Source organism: Lissotriton helveticus, chromosome 1_1 (genome assembly GCF_964261635.1).
Source record: "Lissotriton helveticus chromosome 1_1, aLisHel1.1, whole genome shotgun sequence".
Classification (NCBI taxonomy): domain Eukaryota; kingdom Metazoa; phylum Chordata; class Amphibia; order Caudata; family Salamandridae; genus Lissotriton; species Lissotriton helveticus.
This window is the reverse complement of record NC_136057.1, coordinates 373,384,566-373,409,788: the sequence shown is the minus strand read 5'-3', so window position 1 is coordinate 373,409,788 and position 25,223 is coordinate 373,384,566. Positions and strand designations below refer to the sequence as shown.

At 47.1% G+C, this 25,223-nt stretch overlaps 1 protein-coding gene across 6 annotated transcripts in view; it reads left to right on the top strand.

Annotated features, from left to right (window-relative positions):
• WNK1 (WNK lysine deficient protein kinase 1) overlaps positions 1-25,223 on the top strand; it is a 1,347,111-nt gene that overhangs the window by 854,018 nt on the left and 467,870 nt on the right. For all 6 annotated transcript variants that reach the window (XM_078673696.1, XM_078673699.1, XM_078673700.1 and 3 more), the window contains one exon: positions 21,225-21,341. In XM_078673696.1, the coding sequence (XP_078529822.1) occupies positions 21,225-21,341 (117 nt within the window). The remainder of the gene's footprint in view (positions 1-21,224; positions 21,342-25,223) is intronic.

Sequence of the window (25,223 nt, the reverse complement as noted above, 5' to 3'; positions counted from 1 at the left end):
TTCGAGAGCTCCCCAAGGCCGTGGAGGCAAGCGGGCACCATCGCTGGGCTTTGAAGGGCCCCCAGCAGAGAACCGAGATAATCAGCTCAGCCGTGGGACGGCGGCTGTATCGGGATCGGTACACAGGCCCTGGCAGGGCCCTGCTGACGGGCGGGAGCCCATAGTCTGGTTTGACAGCGATCCCACCACCCAGGGGTGCGCTCGGTCGGGACGTGGCCTCACGACATCAGTGTCACCGCAGGAGGTCCTGAGTGGAGAAGAGCCGGAGGACCACAGATCTAGGCCTCGCTCCTTACTACAGGTGAGTCACGTGGGGAGGTTCCGGCCTGAGCGGTGTGTGGCAGCCGGCAATGTGTCAGGTGCCTCCTGTCGTGCCCCTACCCTTGTGATTGGGACGTGCACGGCCCCCTGACACCTGGAGGACTTGGTGAAGGACTTGGACTGGGCGGCTGTGTGGCCCATAGAACAGAGACAAGCGCTGGGATCGCTATCCCTTGATCAGGTCTTGGAGGGGTCCACGGCCACACATGTGATGGGCCTGCTTTTCCCAGAGCTCCAGGAGTCCCACATACTCTGCATTGCTCTGGGTCGACGCAGGTGAGCGGAATCCCCGGGTGTAAGGTCGCCCCACAGCGCTTGGACCTCGATCACGCTGGGACGTGGCAATCCCTGGGGGCAGCACAGCGGCCATCGTCTGCTCTTGGCCTGAAATGGGGGCCTGCCGGAGCTAGGCCCCCCCTATAGACTACCGACAGTGCCACCTGCAGACAGCTTGCCTTCCTTGGAGAGAGCTTGGGGGTGCGGGAGTGCTTGTCAGTTTGGAGGTCTCTTGGAGACCTCGCTTCCTTCCCTCCTTTCTGTCTGTAGACGAGACAGCGGCTCAGCCCCACAATGTCGACAGCTAAGAATAACAAGCATTGGTATAGCCAATAGGTCTCGCCTTTGGGGCGTTATAAGTGTTTAGACCGAGCTATTGGCTTTGGTAACGTTTTTAATATGTGTTGTAGAGCACTGTGAATGTTGTGCAGCATGTTGAAAATGTATAAGTTATAATAAAAGTGTTATTCCTATTTCTGTCACCTTATATCTAACAGAAAAAAACATTATATACAACTGAAGTATTGTACTAAAAACCAAAATTAATACAAAAAATGTGTTCTAGTTTATTTGTTTATGCAATGCTGTCAATTTTTCCTTGCTTGTTGTAATTAATTTTTGTTAAGGTTTTTATTAGTTGTGGGATATAAACAACGGGAGGGTGGATGTTGTGAAATAATATTTTAATTAGATCTGGGTAGTGGAGAGTTGTTTGTGGAGAATTAATTGATGACATATTTTTATGCCAAACTGAAGCGGTGTGGAGTGATGCTGAGGTGGTTGTGAGTAGAGGCGGAGGTGATGCTCAGGTAATCCGGAATGATATTGAGGTGATGCTGAAGTGGTGGTGCGCTGGTTCCGAGGTGATGCTTATGTGATGCTGAATGATACATAGGTGGGACTGAGTGATGCTGAGGTGGTGCTGAGTGATGTTGTGGTGATGAGTTATTCCGATGTTGTGTAGCTGAATTGGTGCTTATGTGGTGCCAAGTGATGTTGTTTTTGTTCTGTGTTGAGGTGTTGCTGTATTGATGCTGAAGTGGTGTTGCGTTGATTCTGAATTTCAACTGGTGTGTGGCTGTGCAGGAGCTGAGCTGGTGTTGCACTGGTGGTGGTGCACTGATGTGGAGGTGGTGCTGTGTTCATAATGAGGTGTTGCTGCAGTGCATCTGAGGTAGTGCTGTGCTGATGGTGACTTGTTGCTGCACTGGTGGTGCCCTGATGAGTTGTTACTGTGTTGATGCTAATATTATGTAGTGATAAGATGCTTAGGTGGTGCTGTGCTGGTGCGTAAGTGGTGCTGAGTGATGCTGTGCTGGTAGTGAATGATATTTGGGTGGTGCTGAGTAATGTTGAGGTGGTACTGAGAGATACTTTGTTGGTGCTGTGTCTGTGTTTAAGTGGTGCTTAGTAATGTAAGTCTGGTGCTAAGGTGATGCTGCACTGGTGTTGATGTGGTGCTGTGTTAATGCTGAAATGGTGCTGCATTAGGGATTATTTGCTGCTGAGGTGGTGATGTGCTGGTTCTGAGTTGGTGCTGTGCTAATTCCATGGTGGGGTGAGTTGGTGCTGCTATGCTGATGGGCTGCAGCTGTACTAGTGCTGAATTGGTACTGTTTGATACTGAGGTGGTGGTGTGCTTGTGGAAGATGGTGCTTGTTGGTTCTGAGTGATACTGATGTGGTGCAGAGTGAAATTGAGGTGGTGTGTGATGCTGGGGTGGTGCTGACTGATGCTGGGTGGTGCTGAGTGATGTTTTGGTGATGCTGCACTGGTGATGCGTTTGTGTTTAGTTGTGGCTGAGGTGGTGTGTTACTATGGTGGGGCTGTGCTTGTGCTGAGTTGGTGCTGCACTGATGCAGAGGTAGTACGGTGTTGATGGGGCACACCAGCAGACATCGGCTCCAATTAAGCCCCCAGCAAGGGTGTGCGTTACGCCCCTGGATTGTCAAAGGTAGCACGCACCGCAGCTGCGCAGAGGTTTAAAAGGAAGCACGCACCACGGTGTTGAAAAAATGCAACTGTGAAAAGTTGCGGTCAATTTTGAAGCTGTGTACTGTGCAATGGGAGGGAAAGGAAGCACGCACCACAGCTGCTCAGAGGCATTATTTAGCAGACGGTGCAAGCAAGCACACACAAAAAGCAATTGCTAATTGTGTGCCCATGTGCACACAGGCAGACACCGGCTCAAATTAAGCCCCCAGCAGGGGCCTGCGTTACACCCCTACATTGAGCGAGCCCCAAGAGCCTGTACTACTACACACTCAAACAGACTCAAAGGAGCTGTAATACAAGGGGCGACTGGTATGCAGCGGCTGATCTGTAGGCCTCCTGTAGAGTGAAATGTGCTGGCTTTCTAAACTGTCCCTGTGTGGAGGCCTCCAGCGGAAAACTCTTTATTTAACAATATTCCCAAAAACATAACATTGTTTAATGCTGCGTGTCCTTTATTTTGTATAGTAAGCCACCTTGCTGGATGTTTGCATGGTTTTGGCATATAAATATAATCTGTGTAGCTGAAAAATGAAATAATGGCAGCGTGGGCCTGTTAAGGGTGTTGAAGTTCCTGCCGATTAACAGAGCCTAAACACTTAGTCTGTTGCCCCAATCTCTGGGAGGAGACAGTGGGAGGGCAAGAGGGGAAGAGTGAAGGGGCGGGTGAGGAGCCAGTGAAGGGAGCTAAATTGCAGCGATAAGAAACAATACACACTGTTTACTGTAGAGCCGTCTGCTGGAAGTGTGGGAGGGATGGTGGGTCTGACTCCTGTTACATTGGCGGTACTGGTGTGCTTCCTGTCTGGGCAGCACAGGGGCACAAATGTTGGTTTAAAAACTAACTAATAATGTAATAAAGAGAAATAATGTCAATGCCAAAGTTGCTAGGAATAATAAAAATTAATAGTATTATCATACTATCGCAGCAGCTTGTGGCGGTGGAGTTTGTCCTTCGGCCAGGGTGGAGAGGACGTGCCTTGAAAGGAAAACTGCAAGGTCCAGCGCCTTTGTGCTTCTGTCAGGGCACTTTATAATCCAGCTTATGGCGATGGGGTCTGTCCCTTGGCCGGTGTGGATTGGACGCGCCTTGTAAGAAAAGCTGAGAGGTCCAGCGCCTTGGTGCTTCTGTCAGGATGCTTTATAATCCAGCTTATGGCGGTAGGGAAGGGACACGCCTTGTAAGAAAAGCTGCGAGGTCCAATGAGTTCACAAATGCATTGTCAGCATTCCGTCCATCATTTGTTTGCTGTAACACAAACATCGGAAACCTAGGCATCTGTGTGTGAAATTGTTTATTAAACTGAAAACGAGAGAACCACGTGGGTGTGAAGGAGGGGGCACATGCAGTGGGGTGATGGAAACATGCACCACAGCTATGCAGACGTGTGAAAATGTTAAAAGGTGCTGTAAATTTTTAAGATGGTACTGAAAAAGAGGCGACTATAGAGGCCAACTACAGAGTACAGCAAATATCTTGACAATAACAAACTAATACAAAGATAATGGTGCAAGAAGAGAGTGCTGACATAGATGAAATGCGAGTGCTGGAAAAAGAAGCCCGCACTCTTGTGGTGGTGGGGTCTGTCTCTTGGCCTGGGTGGAGGGGACGCGCCTTGTTAGTATCTTATTGTCATGAGTGGAAGTGCTAGAAAGGAAGCGCGCACTCTTGTGGCGGTGGGGTCTGTCTCTTGGCCGGGGTTAAGGGGACGCGCCTTGTAAGGAAAGCTGCAAGGTCTTGAAATGAAACATGATCCACAACAGATGGCACGCTGCGCGCCGCTGCTTGCTCCTGACAGCTAAAAGCTGTGGGAGTAAACATTTTCAGAAAAGGTGGGACTTGCATACCCTAAGTACAGCCCCTACCTCACCCCACCTTCCACTTCCATCAAAGAAAAAGGCTCCACACCAACCTGCGCCCTCGGGATCCGGTGGGCGCTGAGAACAAGCTTCCAAACCCCCGCCTTCGGGTTCGGCACTGAAGCTTAGTAAAAAGCCTTCCGGCTCCGAAAAGCCCCATGCCAAATCGGGCACCGAGCCAAAGACCTCGGAGCAGAAAAAAAAGTCTGGCACCGAACATCTTCCGTCGGCCCTAAAACAAACTTTGGATCTGAAAACTACAGCCAAGAAATCATTGGCGCCGAAACATTCGGAGCTGTCTAAGTCACCAAAAAAACATGTTTTCGGTGATCCACTCGACAAACCGTATCCGAAACAAAAAGTCCTGGTTATACACCCAGAGACTGGACCTATCACCACTTAATTGACTTTAAAAAGAGGTGCTACTACAGAGGAGGATTGTAGAAGAGAACTGTTGGGACAAATCCTTCCGCTCTCTTCTTTCTTCACCTTCTCTATCCCAGACTATACCTGTGCTAACTTCACCTGAGCACTCACCACCACACACCTGGCAATCAGGGTGATGTGGATGGGGATAATAATGATGGCGATCAGCCTGGAGAAGTGTGGGATGAATATACTACTGACTCGCCCACGGATAACGACCCAGATATATATCCTACCAGACCCTCTCCACCAGATGACAGTGTAGGATTTGTTGATTTGTTAAGTAGGGCTGCTACTTACCATGGAGTCCCACTACACAGAGAATCCCTTGCAGAGGACTTCCTTTTCGATACTTTACAAAACACACAAAAGTCTACACACATGTTGCCCATGTTGAAAGGCATAACCAGACATGTAGACAAAATTTTTAAGGATCCTGTTAGAGCACATATCCTTACCCCGAGGGTAGATAAAAAATACAAGCCTGCCCATCAGATCCAGTCTACATAAAACGTCAACTACCATTAGATACACAAGTAGTTTCTATGCACGTAAAAGGGTAAACTCCCAGACTAGCGGAGACGCCCCCCCAGGTAAAAACGCTTCAGGGAAAAGGATGTTTTTCAAATACACAGGCGTTGCTAGGACGCTATGACCACGCACACTGGGATGAAATGGAATAACTTATCCAGTTTCTCCCTCAAGAACACAAATCCAAAGTGCAAGACCTGGTAAGAGGGGGGCAGTTAATTTCTAACAACCAAATTAGATGCTCCCTAGATGCTGCTGATACACCTGCCAGAGCAGTAAATACTAGTGTTCTTTTAAGAAGACACGCCTGGCTGCGCAAATCAGGGTTTAAACCGGAAGTTCAATCGTCCATACTAAACACAGCCTTTGACAAGGAACACCTTTTTGGGCCGATGGTAGACACTTCATTGGATAAAACTAAGAAGAATACTGAAGTGGCTAAAGCCATGAGAGCACTTCAGTCTCCACAAGGGCGTGGTTCCTTTCGTCACTCCTTTAATTGAGCAGGATCCAAAACCACTTCCTCAGACACTGCGTCCACCTATAAGGGTAATATCCAGCCCTAAGGTTCCAAGGATTTCTTCTGAGGCAATTAGAGGAAACAATGGCAAGGGCAGAGGTAGAGGTTCCAATACATGTACCTCGCCATTGAATGCAAAACGATGACTTGATGACTTGCCCATAGTTCCCCCCCCCCCCCCCAACCACTTAACACCTGTGGGGGGACGACTGCAACAATTTCTACCAAAGTGGCAGTCAATAACAACAGACAAATGGGTTCTCCAAATTATCCATTCTGGTTACTGCCTGGAGTTCATCAACACTCCTCCAAACATTCCCCAAAGCCACACAGACTTTCACCGGACCAACTAGACCTTCTCAAACATGAAGTACAATCCCTGCTACTAAAACAATCCATAGAGCCCTTACCACCACAACATCAAGGGTCGGGCGTGTACTCCTTTTACTTTCTAATTCCAAAAAAGGATTGCTCTCTCAGACCACTTCCACATGGTAACACTGCAAAAAATATTACTTCTTTTACAAAAGGGCGATTTTCTTTATACTCTAGATCTAAAGGACGCTTGCTTTCATATTCCAATCCATCCGGCTCACCACAAATTTCTCAGGGTTGTGGTAGCAGGTCAACACTACCATTTCAAAGTGCTACCATTCGTAGTCACCACTGCCCCCAGTGTCTTCACAAAATGTCTGGAGGTAGCAGCTGCGCATCTCAGAAGACAAAGCATACATGTCTTTCCCTATCTGGACGACCGGCTCATCAAAGCCAGCACATATCAGCAATGTCACAAGCACACTTCAGTAGCCCTTCAGTTGCTTCAACAGCTAAGGTTCTCAGTCACTGTGCTAAAATCACATCTTCAGCCAAACAAAGTTCAGGATTACCAAGTAGCCACTCTAGATACTCAGAAGGCTCTAACATATCCCAGTGCAGCCATAATTAAAAACATTCAGGCATATTCTAAAATTTCAACCCACACAGTCACTTCCGGCTCGAGTGTCTATGCAACTGCTGGGAATAATGGCATCTTGGATCATGATAGTTTCCCACGCCAGGTTACACATGCGTCCACTTTAAGAGCGTTTAGCCAGTCAGTGGAACCAATCTCAAGGTCTATTAACCGATCTAATGTTGGTAAGCGGCCGTACTCGTCGCTTTCTGCAGTGGTGGAACACACAAAACCAACCAAAAGGGCTGCCGTTGGAGTGCGCTCGGGCAAAGCGTTGGAGCCCAACGGGCTCCCTATTGAACTTTTCAGCCAATGACTTCCAAGCTCTTACCTCATTTACTGAGCATGTAAGCTTTGAGCTAAGCATTTTGCCTGCGGATGTTAGGACTGCCTCGATAGTGGTAATACACAAGTCAGGTAAACCTGTGGAAGAATTTACATCCTATTTCTCTCCTTTGCTTTGAGGCGAAAATACAGGTGAAGTTATTGACCAACAGACTGCTCTCCTTTCTCACAGAGCTGGTGCATCCGGATCAATCTGGGTTCATGTCCGGACAGTACACAGCCCTGAACAGGGTCCTGGGCAGAACGGGTACGATAAGAGAAAATGCAATATTGCTCTCCCTGGATGCTACAATGGCGTTTGACACCATAGAATGGGCATTTCCTTTTGCTGTCCTGGCTCGGATGGGATTCAGACCCAACTTTCTCTACACCCAAATGACAGCACAGGTGACAGTCAATAACCACACTTCTAGGACCTTCCCATTACATAGAGATACACAACAGGGGTGCCCCCTGTCACCTCTACTTTTCACCCTAGTATTAGAGCCGCTGGCTACCTGGATCAGTGGTGACCCAGAGATAAGGGGACTTAAATGGACGGAAGATCACGAGGATTGCATTTCGCTCTACGAGGATGACATCCTCCTCTATTTAGCCTCACATGCGCGTTCCCTGCAGCGGTTTTTCCATATCTTTCACATATTTGGCGCTCACTCTGGGTATACGATCGACTGGTCCAAGTCTCAACTATATGTCTTATGGGGGGAGCAACCCCAAAGCTCTGGCAGTCCAGGGCTTTAAGTATCTCAGCATATCCATTACTCCTGACCCGACCCGGTTTTATGACTAACCTTCTGGGGCCATTCACCCGTCTCAGATCAGATGCCAAGCACTGACTTACTCTCCCTTTGACCCTTTTGGGACGTGTGACGCTTTTTAAGATGCTAGAGCTCCCACATTTGCTATACGCACTGCAAAACACCCCCAATGTGATCCCCGATGCGTACTTTAAGAAGATTAAAAGCGTGATACCGGAACTACTTTGGGAGGGTCGCACGCCGTGTATAGCCATGAACAAGCTCACAATGGGGCGGTATGACGGTGGCATTTCCTTGCCTGACATGCGACTTTACTACCAGGCCACTCAACTGGTGGCGGTTAATAAATGGGTTCACGGTGAGCACGACGGCCCAAATTTTCGCACAGACCGCTGGTTGTTGGGGTGGGTACAACAGAGCTCTGTACATGAACCCTTATAAGCTTCACCTCACGGGGCCCACCGTGCGTACAGTAGAGGTCTGGCATGGTATCACTAAAAAATGGGGTTGGCACAACCGACTTACAAAAGCTACACCGCTCTGGGATCGGACATGTTGGGTCAGCTTAGTAAGAGGCCTGGCTTTCACAGGTGGGATATGATAGGCATCTCAACGGTTGGGGACTTGTGGGTGAAGGGGAGACTGGCCACATTTGCTGATCTGCAAACTATCAATTGGTGCCCACTGAGGCCTTCAGGTATCTTCAGATCAGACACGCGGCCGCCATGCCCCAGGAGCTTCCTCTGCCTGACGCCTCTTCACTGGAGGATAGATTGATACTGGACCCGATGCCTACGAAGGCTATCTCCCTCACCTATAAAAAACTACTAAACAACCGACTTGATCCCATGCTGCGTCTAAGGCAGGGATGGGAATCTGATCTGGGGAGCATTGACAACGACGACTGGCGTGACATACTGCCCTCTCCCAGGGAAGTAGCTATCCCAATGAGACTGCGACTAGTCCAGTTAAAATTTCTTCATCGGGAGTATTTTGATGCAAAACTCCTGTTTAGGTTGGGTAGATACCCTGATTCTTTGTGTATACGTAACTGCAATCAGACTGATACTTTATTTCATATCCTATGGGAATGCCCACTGGTGGAGCAATATTGGCATGGGGTTACAAAACAGCTGGAGAGGGCGTGTGACAAGACCCTACGAGCCTACCCCCATCTGTCTCTCCTCAACGTGTGGGATGCCAAGGACCTCACACAGATCGAACAGACCTGTGCCTCTTTAGGTTGGGCCATTGCCAAACACACAGAGCCAAGGATAAATCAGACACCCAGATCCCAAACAGCTGCACCTTGCCATCTGGCTCCTGAAGTCATAGTTTGGTTATCTCAACCTTCCACAATACGGTATGAACATTATTAGAGAGGCCAGAAAGCCTACCACAAGGGCCTGCTCTGCAGCCAAATGGAAGCATTTCGTTATCTATTGCAATAACAATCACATCAACCCTCTTGATGCTTCCATACAGAACATACTGTGCTACCTATTGCATTTGTAGCAGTCAGCATTGGTCTATACATCCATTAGACTGCATCTTGCTGCCATGGCAGCTTACCTTCAAAATAGGCAACATTTATCACTATTTCGAGTGCTTGTCATCAAAGTATTCATGGAAGGGCTAAAAAGGGTAATACCACCAAGACTTCCACCTGCCCCAGTATGGAATCTTAACATAGTCCTCACAAGGCTAGTGGGTCCGCCATTTGAACCCATGCACAAATGTGAAATACAGTTCCTTACTTGAGGAGAGTCGGTGAACTACAGGCACTAACCATAGAAGAACCCTTCTGTAGTAGCGGATCTCTCTGTATAGTCATAATCATGTAAGTAGTCCCGCTCATGGGCGTGGACCCCGGAGCAATCGAAAAAGTCTCTTAAGTTATCCTCTTCTGCAGTCCTCCATAGACACTTAAGAGAAAATCAAAGACAAATAATGCAGCCTAAAATTAACAAAGCTACACTGGCCAGTACTTCTTCCTGAAGTGGGAAACGATAGCCAAATAATACTGAAATTTACATATTTTGCTAAGTTTCACACATAGAGAAACTCCCCTTCACAAAAATCCTTTGTCATGATAGAGAGGAAGGTTTGGACAGACAAGCCGGCTGCCATTATGTGTCTGTAAAAGTATACTGTGCCTTTAAGGAACCCTCCAGAGACCCTCGGTATCCCATGATGCACAGTTAAAGGCTAGTTACTTTCCGTTCTTTTTTTCCGGCTCCTGCTAGCAGGACCCTGGAGCATTGAGCTCTACCTTTATTGGTATATCTTCAAATATTTGAGCTTTTTTGATAATTTTAGTGTTTCATCCGATGTCTTAGGCCTTTACCTTCCGTTTGCTGTCTTTTTGGGGCAGTTGAGCCACTCTTTCTTGTCAAAATTCCATCTTTATTTGACAGGTGCCCTGAATGTGGCAGGAAGAAGGCCAAGTCAGACTCTCACAGAGTTTGTAAACTTTGTCTTCCTTCAACTCATGTTCCTGACTCCTGTATCATCTGCAAGTCATTCTCCAGGAGGACCCTGCCCGACAGGGAGAAGATTCGTCTTCAAGGCCTTAAGCAGAGAAGACAACAGGCTACAGGTGGGACTTCTGGACATGGAGAGAGCCTTTCATCTTCCACTACCCATGCATCGGGCTCTGGGGGGCTCCCCAGTTGAAAAACAGGCCAGAAACTATGGCAGTCCCGGTTGACGTCGAAGGGAACAACGTCGACGTTCAAACTTTGCTCCCCGTCGACCCAGGGCTGTGGGTCTAAATGTTGAAGATCAACGTCGAGGCGAAGGACGTTGAGACCTCAGACGAGGTCCACTTCGAGGACATCACAGACGACGTCGACACATCGTCGTCGTCGATCTGAGTACAGGAGGCATCGGTGCTCGCCGTCCAGGCGACACCTCTGTTCGCCGTCGACGCGCAAGTCGCCGTAGACTAGAAGATCAACGCCGTCAAGGAGAAGGTAGACGTCGAGGAGCAAGTCGACGCCGAGAATGCATAGTAGCTCGTCGCCGAGAAGCCTGTCACCTTCTGTGGTCAGCATCTCCACGTCAGTGAGTTGAAGGTCATGGCGTCATTGTCGTTCGCCATCAAGGAGCACTCATCAAGGGGCACTGCTACCAGACCGTCCTTTTCGAGGCCTGCCCGTAAGCGGAGGAGGGTGATTCGCACCTCGTAATCTGAGTACTCCAGGAGCTATTCTCCAACCAGATCACCGGGACCGGCTCCACCGGTAGTTCCTCGCCAGTCGCCTTGCCGGCCTCGGACGCCTACTCCGCCTCCCCCACCACCTCCTCCTCCACCACCTCCTCCTCCTCTGCCTCCACGCTCTCCTACCTCACCACCACCGCCTCCTCCACCTCTGCAGATTCTTCAGCCCCTGGTGGCTCCACCTCTACCGCTTATCCCAGGCAGTGCCCAGAAGACCAAGATCTCGATCCCGGCACAGACATCGTTCTTGCAGCCGGCACCGGTCTTCCACTAGATCTCGCCGTCGTCACGAAAGGTCACGTTCCAGATATACTAGGGACATGGATTCCTCTAGTGGAGGAAGATACTCGCGACCCTGTCAGATTCCCCACCTCAGAGTGTGTCACCTATCGATGACATTACCACGTTTCAAGAGGTTCTGGTGAGGGGAGCCGCAAAGCTGGGCATTGCACTGTCCGTGCCTACGCCTACCACGTCTGTGATCTTTGAGATGCTACAGCGGAAGCGAGTCTCCCGTCCGCTGCTGCCTGTGGTGCCCGGTTTGGGGGAATCGGCTATGGAATTATTCCTGATGCCTGCCTCAGTAAAGTCAGCACCATCTAGGCTTCAAAAGAAATACAGGCCTCCGGACTCAGACCCTGCATTCCTTCGGGTGGATCCTCCTCCGGATTCGGTCATTGTGGTGGCAGCGAAGAAGCAGCACGCTACGGCCCCTTCAACCACAGTACCTCCAGACAAAGAAAGCCGTAGGCTTGATTCTGCAGGGAGGAAAGTCTGCAGTACTGCAGCCACTTCAATGAAGGCAGCGAGCTTTAAGGCCCTCTTGGGCCAGTATGACCGCTCCTTGTGGGAGTCCCTTCATCAGTTTGTGTAACTCCTGCCTAGAGACAAGCGTGAGGACTTTCAAGAGGTTCTCAATGAAGGTCTAATGGTCTCTAATCAGATAATCCGTGCGGCTGCGGACACCTCCCTCCTTGCAGCCCATGGATATTGTCATGGTGTGACTCTGCGCCGCCATTCATGGTTACGTCTCACCTCCCTGTAACCGGAGGCACAGCAACGGATTGCTAACCTGCCATTCTCGGGTTCCACCCTCTTTGGTGACCATGCAGACGAGGAAATGGCTCGCATGAAGGCGGAGGTTGAGACCCTGAAAGCTGTTGGCCTGGCGAAGCCTAAAGAACAACGTAAGAGTTTCCGCCCCTACCAGCGGCGCTACTCTTCTCAGCAGTTTCAACGTGGACAGGGCCGTCAGGCTGGACAGCGACAGCAGTTCCAGCGGCAGCCTTTTCAAAGAAGGCAGAGAGGCAGGGGCAACCAGCAGTCCACATCGGGGAACAAAGGGCCCGCTGGTTCTAAGCCCTGAGGAGTTACTTCCCCCTTTTCTGTTACCCGCTCCAGTTGGGGGAAGCATTCAAAATTACCTGGCAGAGTAGAGAAAAATAACTCAGGACAATTGGGTGCTGAATATTGTTCGCTATGGATACTGTCTACGTTTCACCAGTCCTCCTCCATCTATCCCACCAGTTCGTTCACAATACTTGTTGCGTGAACTTCAGGTGGAGGCCCATACCCTGCTAAGAAAAAGGGCGATCGAACTGGTTCCTCCTCCGCAGAGGGGAAAAGGTCTATATTCCAGGTTCTTTCTTGTGCGCAAAAAGGACAGAAACTAATTCAGACCCATTCTCAATTTGTGACAGGTGAACAAATGGATTCACAGAGAAAGGTTCCGTATGCTGTCCCTGCACCAGATTTATCTGCAACTACATCGAGACTGGTTGTGCGCCATTGATCTGCAAGACGTGTACTTCCATGTACCCATTGCAAAGAAGCATTGGAAGTTCCTGCTATTCTTAGTCGGCACCAACCACTGTCAGTATACAGTACTTCTGTATCGCCTGAAGTCTGCGCCCAGGACTTTTTCAAAGTGCATGGCGGTAGTTGCAGCGCACCTGAGTAAGAACAAGGTGTTTGTCTATCCGTACCTGGACGACTGACTGATCACAGCCTCCACGTTTCAGGAAGCGCATCTACATTTCAACAGGACGGCTGTTCTGTTGAACCATTTGGATCTTCACATCTACATGTCAAAATCTGTCCCGACTCCTGTTCAGTGTTTACAGTACCTGGAAGCTTCCATCGATACTCACAAGGCAAGGGTGTTTACTTCGGAGGAGCGACGCTTATCGATCCTTTGGAAGGCTCAGACTCGCATGTCCGTTCCCTCTACAACGGTGAGGACGGTGTCCTCTCTCCTGGGGTTGATGGCCTCTTGTATCTTTCTCACTCCGCATGCACGACTCCATATGAGGCCGCTGCAGGAATGTCTAGAGGATCATTAGGACCAGAAACGAGGGAGCTGGGAGGACAGGATCAGACTGTCTCAACACGCTCTACAGTCCCTGAAGTGGTGGTGTTCACCAGTCAATCTCCTCAAAGGGATTCCGTTCCACAAAGAGATACCGACTCAGACCATTGTGACAGATGCGTCTCTCCAGGGCTGGGGAGCGCATTCGGACCACCTTCAGATACAAGGCACGTGGTCTCAGACAGAATCCACGTATAACATCAATCTTCTGGAACTCGGAGCGGTTCATCTGCTGCTGAAAGCCTTCCAGCTGTCATTTCGGACCAATTCCCTGCTTGTACAGACGGACAACACAACAACAATGTATTACCTCAACAAGCAGGGGGGCTCAAGATCCTGTACACTGTCTCAGGAAGGGCGAGCGATCTTGAACTTGCTGTTGGCCAGGGAACTGACGATAACGGCGACCCATCTGCCAGGTGTGCAGAATGCTCAGGCAGATGCGCTCAGCAGGCTCATTAAAAAAAAATCACGAATGGGTCTTAAACGATAAGGTGTTAGGAGATATATTTGCAGGATGGTGCACTCCAGACATCGATCTGTTTTGCCACCGCAGAAAACAGCAAATGCCGAGACTTCGCCTCCAGGTTTTACCAAGCAGGGACGCTGGGGAATGCACTGTGGAACAACTGGTCAAACAGCTTTCTCTACATTTTTCTACCCATTCCCCTTTTCCCGACAGTGTTGATCAAGCTGTCCCAGTCCTGTGCCTGGATGATCCTCATTGCTCAGGAATGGCCTCTGAAGTGGTGGTTCACCGACCTCCTACCCCGGTCTCTCCTGCCACATCTTCGACTTTCGTGTGGGCCGGACCTTCTCACGAAGTTCGGAGGGCAGATGGTGCATCCCAACCTCTCGTCGTTGAGTTTAAGCTTACAAGTGGAAGAGATTTTGCATTTGGTGCGCTTCTAAGGATGCCGATCCTACATCCTGCAAGGAGGATGTCATTCTTCCGTACTTACTGCATTTGGCTCAATCTGGCCTTAATTTTCATTCCATTAAGGTTTACCTAGCAGCTTTAACTGCATATAGGAAATGCCATTCACAAACTTCCTTTTTCCAAATCCCAGTCATCAAAGATTTTCTGGAAGGTTTGAAGAAGGTGTTTCCTCCCATTACACGTCCTTTGCCTCTGTGGGAGCTTAATGTGGTGCTGTCTAGATTGATGAAGCAGCCTTTTGAACCTATTCATAAGGCTTCTCTACAGCATCTATCCTGGAAGTCAGCTTTCCTTGTGGCTATAACATTGGCTCGCAGGGTGAGTGAGATCAGGCCCTCTGTTGCCAAGAGCCTTATACTGTTTTTCATGCATCTAAGGTTGTTATGTAGACTCTCCCAAAGTTTCTTCCTAAAGTGGTGTCCGATTTGCATGTGAATAAAACAATGACTTTACCGACATTTTTTCAACATCCTTCCTCTCCGGAGAGGAAGGATGTTGAAAAACCCTTGATGTGAGAAGGGTGTTGAAATTCTACTTAGATAAGACTAAGGAGATTCGTAAATCAGATCAATTATTTGTTAATTATGGATCGGTCCGGACTGGTCTTGCTACCTCTAAACAGTCCATCTCTAGGTGGATTGTGTCCTGTGTTCAACTGTGTTACCAGAAAGCTAACAAGACTCTACGGAGTATGCCTAAGGCTCACTCGACCAGAGGCAAAGCAGCTTCGCTGCGTAATGTTCCCATTGCAGACATCTGTAGGGCTGCCACTTGGAAGTCGCTCCATACCTTTGCTAAACACTACTGCCTGGACTCTGATGCCAGGGCAGATGCTCAGGTTTGGCAGGCTTTGTTGAGAAATTTATTTGCACAGTAGTGGGTCTGTCTGTTTCTTCCACCGCTGGGTTTGGATTGTTTGGGTTGGGCTTGCCATTCTATTCACATGATTATGACTATACACAGAGATCCCCTACTACAGAAGGAGTAGTTTCTTACCTGTAACTCAAGTTCTGTAGTAGGGGTAGCTCTGTTATAATCCTAAGCAACCCGCCCTCCTCCACGGTGGATGAAACAATAATATCCTGAATGCTACAGGCCTGGCTTGATACACCCTCAAAAAGAACTGAAAGTAACTAGCCTTTAGCTGTGCATCATGGGATACCGAGGGTCTCTGGAGGGTTCCTTAAAGGCACGGTAGGTATCCTTTAACAGACACATAATGGCAGCCTATGGGACTTGTCTGTCCAGCCCTTCCTCTCTATCGCGACAAAGGATTTTTGTGAAGGGGAGTTTCTCTGTGTGAATTTCAGTATTATTTGGCTATCCTTTTTCACTTCAGGATGAAGTACTGGCCAGTGTAGCCTTGTTAATTTTAGGCTGCATTATTTGTCCTTGATTTTCTCTTAAATGTCTATGCAGGACTGCAGAAGAGGACAACTTAAGAGACTATTTCGATTGCTCCGGGTTCCACGAACATGGGTGGGACTATTCACATGATTATGACTATAACAGGGATACCCCTACTACAGAACTGGAGTTACAGGTAAGAAAAAGTGGTTCTTCGTACCAACGCTAAACTACTACCTAAGGTTATATCTGCATTTCACATCAATCTGTCAGTTGAATTACCTGTAATCTTCCCTCAGCCTGACTCTGTTTCAGAACTAGCTTTACATACCTTAGATGTCAGAAGAGCTCTTTTGTATTACACTGAAAGAACAAAGTCATTTCGTAAAACCAAACAACACTGTTTAGCTTTTGCACCACATCACAAAGGCAATCCTATCTCCAAATCGGGAATTTCGAGGTGGATTGTCAAGTGTATTCACATTTGTTATCAAAAATCCAAAAGGACTCTCACAGTAACCCCTAGAGCACATTCCACTCACAAGTTAGGGGCTACTATGGCTTTCTTGGGATATATACCTATTACTGATATCTGCAAAGCTGCAACATGGTCCACACCACACTCATTCACCAAACACCATTGTGTAGAGGTGTTGGCAAGACAACAAGCTAATGTGGGTCAAGCAGTACTTAAAACGTTATTTCAGACAACTCCAATAAGTTACAGGATAGCCACCGCTTCGGGGAGACTGCTGTATAGTCTATGCAAAGCATGTGATCTACAGCTCACATACCTCGAACAGAAAATGTTACTTACCCAGTATGCATTTGTTCTTGGCATGTAGAGCTGTAGAATCTCATGCGCCTTACCCACCTCCCCAGGTACCTATAACTGCTATAGTTCTCTGTTTTACTACACGTACTTACACATGGACATCTCTATTCCTTACTACTACTCCATTCTCTTACCCTCTGCATAAAACAATCTGAAGAGGGAATCGATGACCATGTCCTCTACCTCGTGACTAGGGAAAACTTCTTCCAGAAAAACAAAGTGCAAACATCAAGACCCAACACTAGATGATGATCTTATGCAAAGCATGAGATTCTACAGCTCTACATGCCAAGAAACAGATGCAAACTGGGTAAGTAGCATTTTCCTTTTAATTCTAAGTTGCCTCTTTTTTCTCTTTTGCTTCTCAGCTGAAGTACCTCTGCACTAAGGCTTAACATACGTCACCCCACACCCTGCCCGTAGTCCTCCTTGTTAGTCATAACAGAAGGAGTCTTCCTCTGTCTCCGACAGCACACTACAATCAGTCTTTTATGTTTACTCCATGCCGTATTGTGTTACTAAAGGCACCTGCCTCCTCCCTTGCTTCCTGTTTTCCTGTGTCTGCAACGCTACCCAGAGGACAGAGGTAAAATTAAAGTAATGTGCGAGGTTGGTACGGTAAGACCTGACTTAAGTGTAAATTTGTTAAAAAAATAAAAAGCTTTAACACGGTCACTTACATAGTGGGGACTTGCTATAGCGACCACTGAGGGGTGCTTGAGGCCACATATGCTTCCCCTTTCAGGTGTTCCAGTTGGGGCGGATTGCCAAGCATGTACGGTCGTGCGGATGAGCGAGTTGTGTTCAGGGAATTAGGCATGTACAGGAATTTAGCACTCGCCTTCGTCTCGCAAGATGAGTGAGTTGCTAGGTCTCCTTTATAAATCAGCATTTTCAATGCAATAACCCTCGCATTACTGAAAGTTTGAGCTATTGGCGCTGCATTATTTGCAACGCCAACACAGTAATTTTTCTCCGTAGGAACCATTGTTTCTCCCGATGATTTCACAAACCAGTTTCTAGGGTTATGCATCCCGTCCCGTCTGATCAGGGGCCTCTGCAGGTATAGGAGAAATATTCAAACATTTGTCACTTCACTGAAGATTTCTATGATGCAGAACTAGGACTACTGGTAAACAAGCATTTGCAATGCAATAGGTCTCGCATTTGCAAAAGTTTGAGCTATTGGCATTGTAAATGACAATGCCTTTTATTTACGTGTTTGTCTTTAAAACATAAATAAAAGGCATTGGCGTTTACAATGCCAATATCTTAAACTCTCGCAAATGCGAGACCTATTGCATTGCAAATGTTTTTTGCAGTCTGCGGTGTGAGCTGTGTGCTGGGCCCCAGTAGGTCTGCGTGCAGAGTCCTGATATTCTGTGTGCAGTGTCTGCTTGGCGCTCTATGCAGTGTCTACGTGTGACCTGTGTGCGGGGTCCGGGAAGGTCTGTGTGCAGTGTCCTGATATACCGTGTGCACTGCACGGATTGGTTTGTGTGCAGTGCCAGAGTGGTTCTTTGCACATATACGCACAGGTCAGTGTGCAGTGCACAAGTTGGTTTGCGTTCAGTGCCCGAGTGGTTCTTTGCACCGTATCCGCACAGGTCAGTGTGCAGTGCACGGGTTGGTTTGCTGCAGTGCCCGAGTGGTTCTTTGCACAGTATCCGCACAGGTCAGTGTGCAGTGCATGAGTTGGTTTGCGTGCAGTGCCAGAGTGGTTCTTTGCACAGTATCTGCACATGCCGGTGTGCAGTGCTCGGGTTCTTGTGCTCAATGAGGTTTGAAGAAAGGGGAACTTTACACCTGTAAGGTGTGGTGCGTTTTAACCATGCTCCAGTGGTAATTACTGCTGATGTCAGTATCGCCGTATGTCACCACTTTGTAAGCGGGTACTCAGTTGATATGATGTTGGTATCTGGGCCCCCTAATTCAGCTCTAATGTTGTTGGCTGAGGTTATATTTGGTAAAGAGGTAAAGTTCTGTGAGCAGCCGGCAAGCTGCAGTGGGGGCGGGACGGGGGCACCCTATCCGACGGAATAATGCACGGATTAGGCAAGTCTGAGTTCCTGGCACACAGATGAACGAGTAGGTTTGTGGTCGTCAGGCGCATGGGTGCCTGGGCTGTCAGTGTCTCGTGGGTGTGTGCAGTGTCCTAGCGTGATTTGTGTGCAGCGTCCAAGCGTGATTTGTGTGCAGCGTCCAGTGTGACTTGTATGCAGTGCCAAAGTGTGATTTGTGCACAGGATCCTGGCGGGACTGTGTGCAGCGTCTGGTGTCACTTGTGTCCGGTGTCAGAGGTGGGTCTGTGTGCAGTGCAAGACCAGCACCACCAGGCAGGACGCCACTCAGTACCAGCGAGTTTTACCACTGAAAGTAATCACACGTCATCTTTACATACCATTGGGACCTCAAAAAGAATACACTCCGGCCATGAAATTCTATCCTGTGAAAAAGGGGCAGCCTACGGAAAAAGCAGGGTCGGTGGAAAAGCTACGCGGACTTGTGAAAGTCGCGCCAACAGATTTCCAGGCACAATCTGGCACTAAACGCCCCTTTACAGAACCCCCTCTGCCCACTCGAAGGAAGGTGCGTTCTGTTAATAGACTGGGAAAGAAAGGTTGAAATGAAGGCTGAGTGGCGTGCTCCGGAGGGGGGAGGCAAAGCTTGACCAAAAGCATAGGTAGGAGCTGAGATCAGAGCCAGTTACACAAAGGCCCTCTCTTAAGGCTGGGAGCTAGCGATGCTCCGAAACATTCCTTGCAGCCAGAGGGCTTTTTTACTAGCACATGGAGTCTCACAGCGGAGGCCTGCGCAGCAGGAGGCGCCGCTCTGCCTCCCCGCTTAAGTAATGGATGCGCACAGCTCTGGACTTTGGAGTGGATGGGGGGTCCCAGGATTAGGTCATGGCACCCACTGGACAACGGGGGTGCTGCTTGATTCTGCCCTTGGTACACAATCACTCGAGGGGTCCAGAGACACTGCTGTCACCAGTATCCAGGAAAGGACTGATCCGAGGCAGCGGGTGAGCATCACGGGGAGAACGAAACTGAAGACCTGGGAGGTCCGAGCCACCATGCCCTCTCGCCCAGGATATTTCACACAGAACAAAGGACCCTTCAGGCTTCAGACCGAGGGTCCCCACCATTAACCCCCATGAAGGTACAGACGGCTGATTCAGAAGTGCTCTGCACACTGCCTGTGTACCAGCCTAGCTTCCTTTAGGAACCAGACGCTAGGTGGGAGCAAGGACTCGTCACCAGCCCCAGATGTCTGTGAGCTTTCACATTTATAGTCTGGTAAGGAAGGGGCAAGATATTAGCTCAAATTCCAGCTGAGCATTCAAACCACCAAAATTGGGTAATTGTTTAGGTGTATTATTTACTACATTGAAGCGCTATGGAAATCCGAGTGAGGTCAGAGGATTGAGTTTAGCCTAGCATTCCAACAGCAGTCAATATCTCGCAGCGATAACATGTCGAGTGCAGGTATGTAAGACCTTGAGGAATAAGTAAACAATACTTGAAATAAAAGAAATAACGGCTATTGACTGCGGAGATGAAAGGCTAACGACGATTGGAAGGTGGAGTTAGTGCTATTCCTTCCTCTGAAATAAACGCATAGAGAATCTGACGAGTTTAAGCAAGATGCGCATCACTAGAGAAGCGATGGTTTTGCCTAGCAAACAAAGCAGAAAGATGAATGCACTACAGTGCAGATGACTATTACAGCAGGCTGGGTTCTAAGGATGGGAAAACAGTGATGCTAAAATGATAAAAACAAGAAACGCTGCAGCATCGCGACTCCAGCCACACTCCCAAACAAGTCAAATGTGAAGGGAATTAAGGTACACACAGAAGTATCGACCTTTACCTTCATAACTGCGAGCAGGCAAACCGCGTGTGCGCAGAGAGGGAGCGAGCGGCCGAGCTGTAATAAATCAAGCGCGCCGTGGGAGATGCCATGCGCGTGCACATCGCCTGTCCGGCGGCGGGCGAGCACATGGTTTGTCTCCCTTCGTGAACGAAAGTGACGACAATAGAGGCTCGCCAAGCGAATCAGCGCATGCGCTGGGTTTGCGAATCAGCGCATGCTCTGGGTTCACTAGGCGAGACCTAAAAAGCATTATGTAGGAGAATAGTGTTTGTTCTAATTGCTAAAAAATTGATTGGATTTTTATGCCTCTGAATCCTACTAATTAACATAGTAATTCACATTTTAGAGCGTCTTTTTTGTGGTTGAAATTTGTTTACCTCTTTTGTATTTAATGTCATACGTTCATTTTATAATTTACTTTAAAGGGAAGTGTACGGAGTTTAGTGGTCCCCTCAGCGTGGTGGGAAAAGGACTATTTAAAATATGTGGAGTAAAATAGAGTTTATTCAAGCTCCTCCTACTTGATCAATTTAAAGATGAATATGGTGAAAATGTATGTCTTGTTATATTAGATTTTCTTGCCTTACTTGACCCCACCCCCTTTGATGTTACAAAAGATATTGCATTCATCACTAAACTAATGGTTGTTTGCAGGTTTCAAACAAAGGAGACCGTGTAGTTGAGTGTCAGCTGGAGACACACAATCGAAAAATGGTGACCTTCAGGTTTGACCTAGACGGAGATAACCCAGAGGAGATTGCGACAATTATGGTAAATTCCTTTTTATCTAATCTTCAGAAAGTAGTGAATCCTATAGCATGACAATGGCTGTTTATAATACATTGATCAACAAACACATTGATCCTCGTCTTCACCACTTAGTCATATGATTCCTGAAAATGTCTGATGAACCAAGCATTTTTAAGGTATACATTTGAATAACTTTAATGGCAGTCAAGTATTAATCTGCCAAGTCCAGATCTTCTGCTATACATTTTGGCTTATTGATACTCGACCTGTTTCGATCTGTCACGCCCCATAAGGTTGAATTTCTTGTTAATTGAAGCTTAATGTTTTTTATGTTACTTTGGATTTTAGTACAGCACAAAGCACACGCATACGAACACAGTCAGAGTGAATAATCGCTTAACATTGTAAAATTCCATCCTATTATTTTCTAACAACCCATTACCAAACTCCTTTTCTAAAACCAGAGGCTCTACAAGTTTTACCTACAGAAATGTGTACCTTTCCTAGGAAATCATCCAGTTTTCTTTTCGGTGCAAGAATAATTTATTTCTCTTGAGTTATCATTTGCACTGTTAATACCAAAGGTGTTTCCATCTTCAAGCAATCACCAACTCTGTGGGCTAGCAGAAATAGTAGCATAAATAGCAGACTGAGTTATTCAGTGGTTGCTTTCACTGAGTCTCGTTTACCAGCAGCTTTGAATATACATGGAAGCATAATATCTCTGTGTCTGAGTGCCTCCATTTAGATAACAATTCCCAGTGTGGTCTACATGACTCCCCTTTTGGGCATATCTGTAAATGTCTCTCTTTTCAAAGCTTCTCGTAGTCTCAACCAGATATTTTGAAAATAAGCGAAACCCCTCAGTGAATTGGTGTCCCTTAGTGTTTATGGGTCAAACTCCAATATTTCACACTCACTAATCACTGTGGGATTTTGATAGTTATTGTAGTTACAACTCTGCTGTGTGTAATTCCCAGTCCTTGTCTTATGTTGACCCCCTACCGAATAACTTTTGGAAGCAAGGCACGTCACCCTAAGCAGTTTTTACTGTATGAACCTCATAAAAATACAGAAACAAGTATACAGCAAACAAATACACAAATTATGAACTATTGTATTTAATTCACAAATTTAATGAAAAGGTTGGACTTTTATAAAATGTAGTTTTTTTGCTAAAGACAAAGTAATATGCTAAAATCTGGCATATTGTTTTATCTTTTTTGCTCCTAATACATGCTATTTTTGTTTGCACATACCAGTGCTTCAGTTAAGCACATGCTCTTTTTGTCTGCATATTCCAGTGCTTCAGTTAGGGACACTAATTTCCCATTATAGATTCTGTTTGCTGTACTTCTGGTGCTCACAAATAAAGCCAATGGTGCCAACTTCATTTGTATCCTCCTTTTTCAAATTCCTTCACAATTACAAATGTAAATATTTTCAATTTTGTGTGTGTATATATATATATATATATATATATATATATATATCTTTTTCTTATCCTGTGACATAAATTAATAATGTTTTACATTACTTTATTGGAGCTGTGCCACTTGTCTTTGGATCCTGATCCTTGTTGTGAGACTAGACATGATTCGGAAAGCGCAACGGACCTTTGTTCCATGACCCGAACAAAAAGGGTCTTTGGTTTTGCACTATACATGTCTCTCTGAATGATTCCCTGGAGGAATGCATTCAGGTTCAGCTGGTCTTGGCTTGCTGCATGCATTCCTTCTGATCCCACGTCTGCCAAAAGCTGTGCTAGAGGTGTGGAAATATCAAGCAAAGCTGATTGCCCAAGATTGGGTGAGGAGGATCTGGTGCACTGCTCTTTGCACACGGCATTCTGGCAGCTATTCCTTTCCTGAACAGGGTAGACCTGTTCTCACAGCAGGATGGTCAGGACCAAAACCCCAAATCCCTAATGCTGCACACGTGGTGGTGGAGCAGTGCTCATTATTTCCCCTTTCTGAATGCTACAAAATCCATTCATGCAATTCATTGGGACACATTTGAGCAGTGGTGTGAGTAAGAAGGCTTAGATCCTTTTAAATCCAGATTGCACCACACTGAACCACAGTCTGGCATTCGGGGTTGCACTTCCTCTGTGTTTGCTCCCCACCCCCTCCTATGCATGATGAGCCACCTCTTGCTGTTCTACCCAGCCTGCACATTTGTGCTCAGAGATGCAGCGTATCATTTTAGTATCTTAGATTTATCCTAGCTGTGGGCATCCTATGTGTTGCTCACCATCCTTTTACAAAATCTGTGTATTCGGCCACTGGCCAATGCTATGTGCTGAGAAGAAAGTTGATTGACTCAAGGCACTTTTGTCCGACGCTGTTTGCACTTTCTTCAACTAAGAAGAGGTTTGCTGTGTGAAGAGGTAATAGTGAGCTTTGTGTTGCAATTCCGGAAGGGTTTAACTCATACCTGCCCCCACTGGTCCTTACTTTTTATTGGGCTCTCTACTTTAGCCCTTACACAGGCAGATGACTTTGAACACAGTCTTCCTTCTTGAGGTGACCTCAGCTTGGGGTGTGTGTGACGAGCTGCAGTCCTTTTTGTTTTATCACCCGCTCACCACGTTTTTTTCTGACAAGTGGGGTTCTTCTGTCAAGGGTATCTTTTTTGGATAGTGCTGAATTTCGTTTTCTAATTGACTCCCTCTGCATCCTAATAAGGAGAACACTTTATCGGCTACTTAACTTATGTAATGATAGAGCTCATGACTGACATGTTGGTGATTAGCTGTTCTTTAGCTTGTCTGCACACCATGAAAGGTAAACTGGTTCATAATAGGAGAATGTCCCTTTAGATTGTCTGTCCTCTGTATTAAATTTTGCAATGCTCTTGAGGTCATTCAGTCAGGCAGAAGATTGAGGTCATTCAGTCAGGCAGAAGACTGCTTATTTGGCGTTGTCAAGGGATGTTCACCAATGCCTCTAACACAAGTCCACAGGAATGGTCATTTTGCCAAGTCTGTGGTGCAAGACTAGTGTAATCTTTTTCTCAGACCCACTTCCTTGGGGGTACCACTTAAGTCACCATGTGAGAAATGTGGGTTGAAGTATCCATCTGAACAAAATGTTGTTTACCTTTGGTTGTGATCTTTCTATGGATTCTCTAGATGCACGCCTCATCCTTACCACCAGCTTACCTCCCCACGTGGTCTTGTACATATTAATTACTAGACCCCAAGTTTGTTCCTTTATAATACACAGCCATTGTTCAGTCATTTTTGTCAAATGTGTCTGCTCTTCTTAAGGTGTGGTGAGAAGGATGTGAACAAACATCTACTTGCATGTGCATGGTGGCATTTTAAATGACTCCATGACATCACATTTAGAGGAGGGCCTAGAGCAGTTCCCAGAACTGGGGAGCTATTGCATTGTTTATGGATCTAGACTGTTGTGTTGGGCAATCTGCAGTTTGATAGAGGATCAACAAGAAACCCAGCTACTGAAGCAAAGTCACTTTTTGATTCTAAAGTTGGCAGTAATTCCAGGGTAGGCTATGAAATGGACCAGTCATTCTCACTGATAAGATTTGAATCCTCCAACTTAATAAGGTCACGAGTGAACAAACACATCTGAGAAGGAAATGATCTGCCTCCTGCCTCAACTGTTTTCAGATATCCCCTGCCGATTGATCGTACCTATACCAGACTGCAATCTTGCTTTAAGATACTAAGCACCACTGCCTTACACAATTTGGTGCGTGAGGGCCAAGGTTTTGAAATATACCATCGCATCCATCAGAAGTCAATGACAACTTTCCAAGGGTTGTCTAGATATACTTTCTAATGTGTACATTTCCCACACCTCTTGCTGCCGATAAATTGTCTGTAGCTTTTTAAGATTGTCCTTTTGTTGTGCCAGCTATTAAGGAATTACCTCA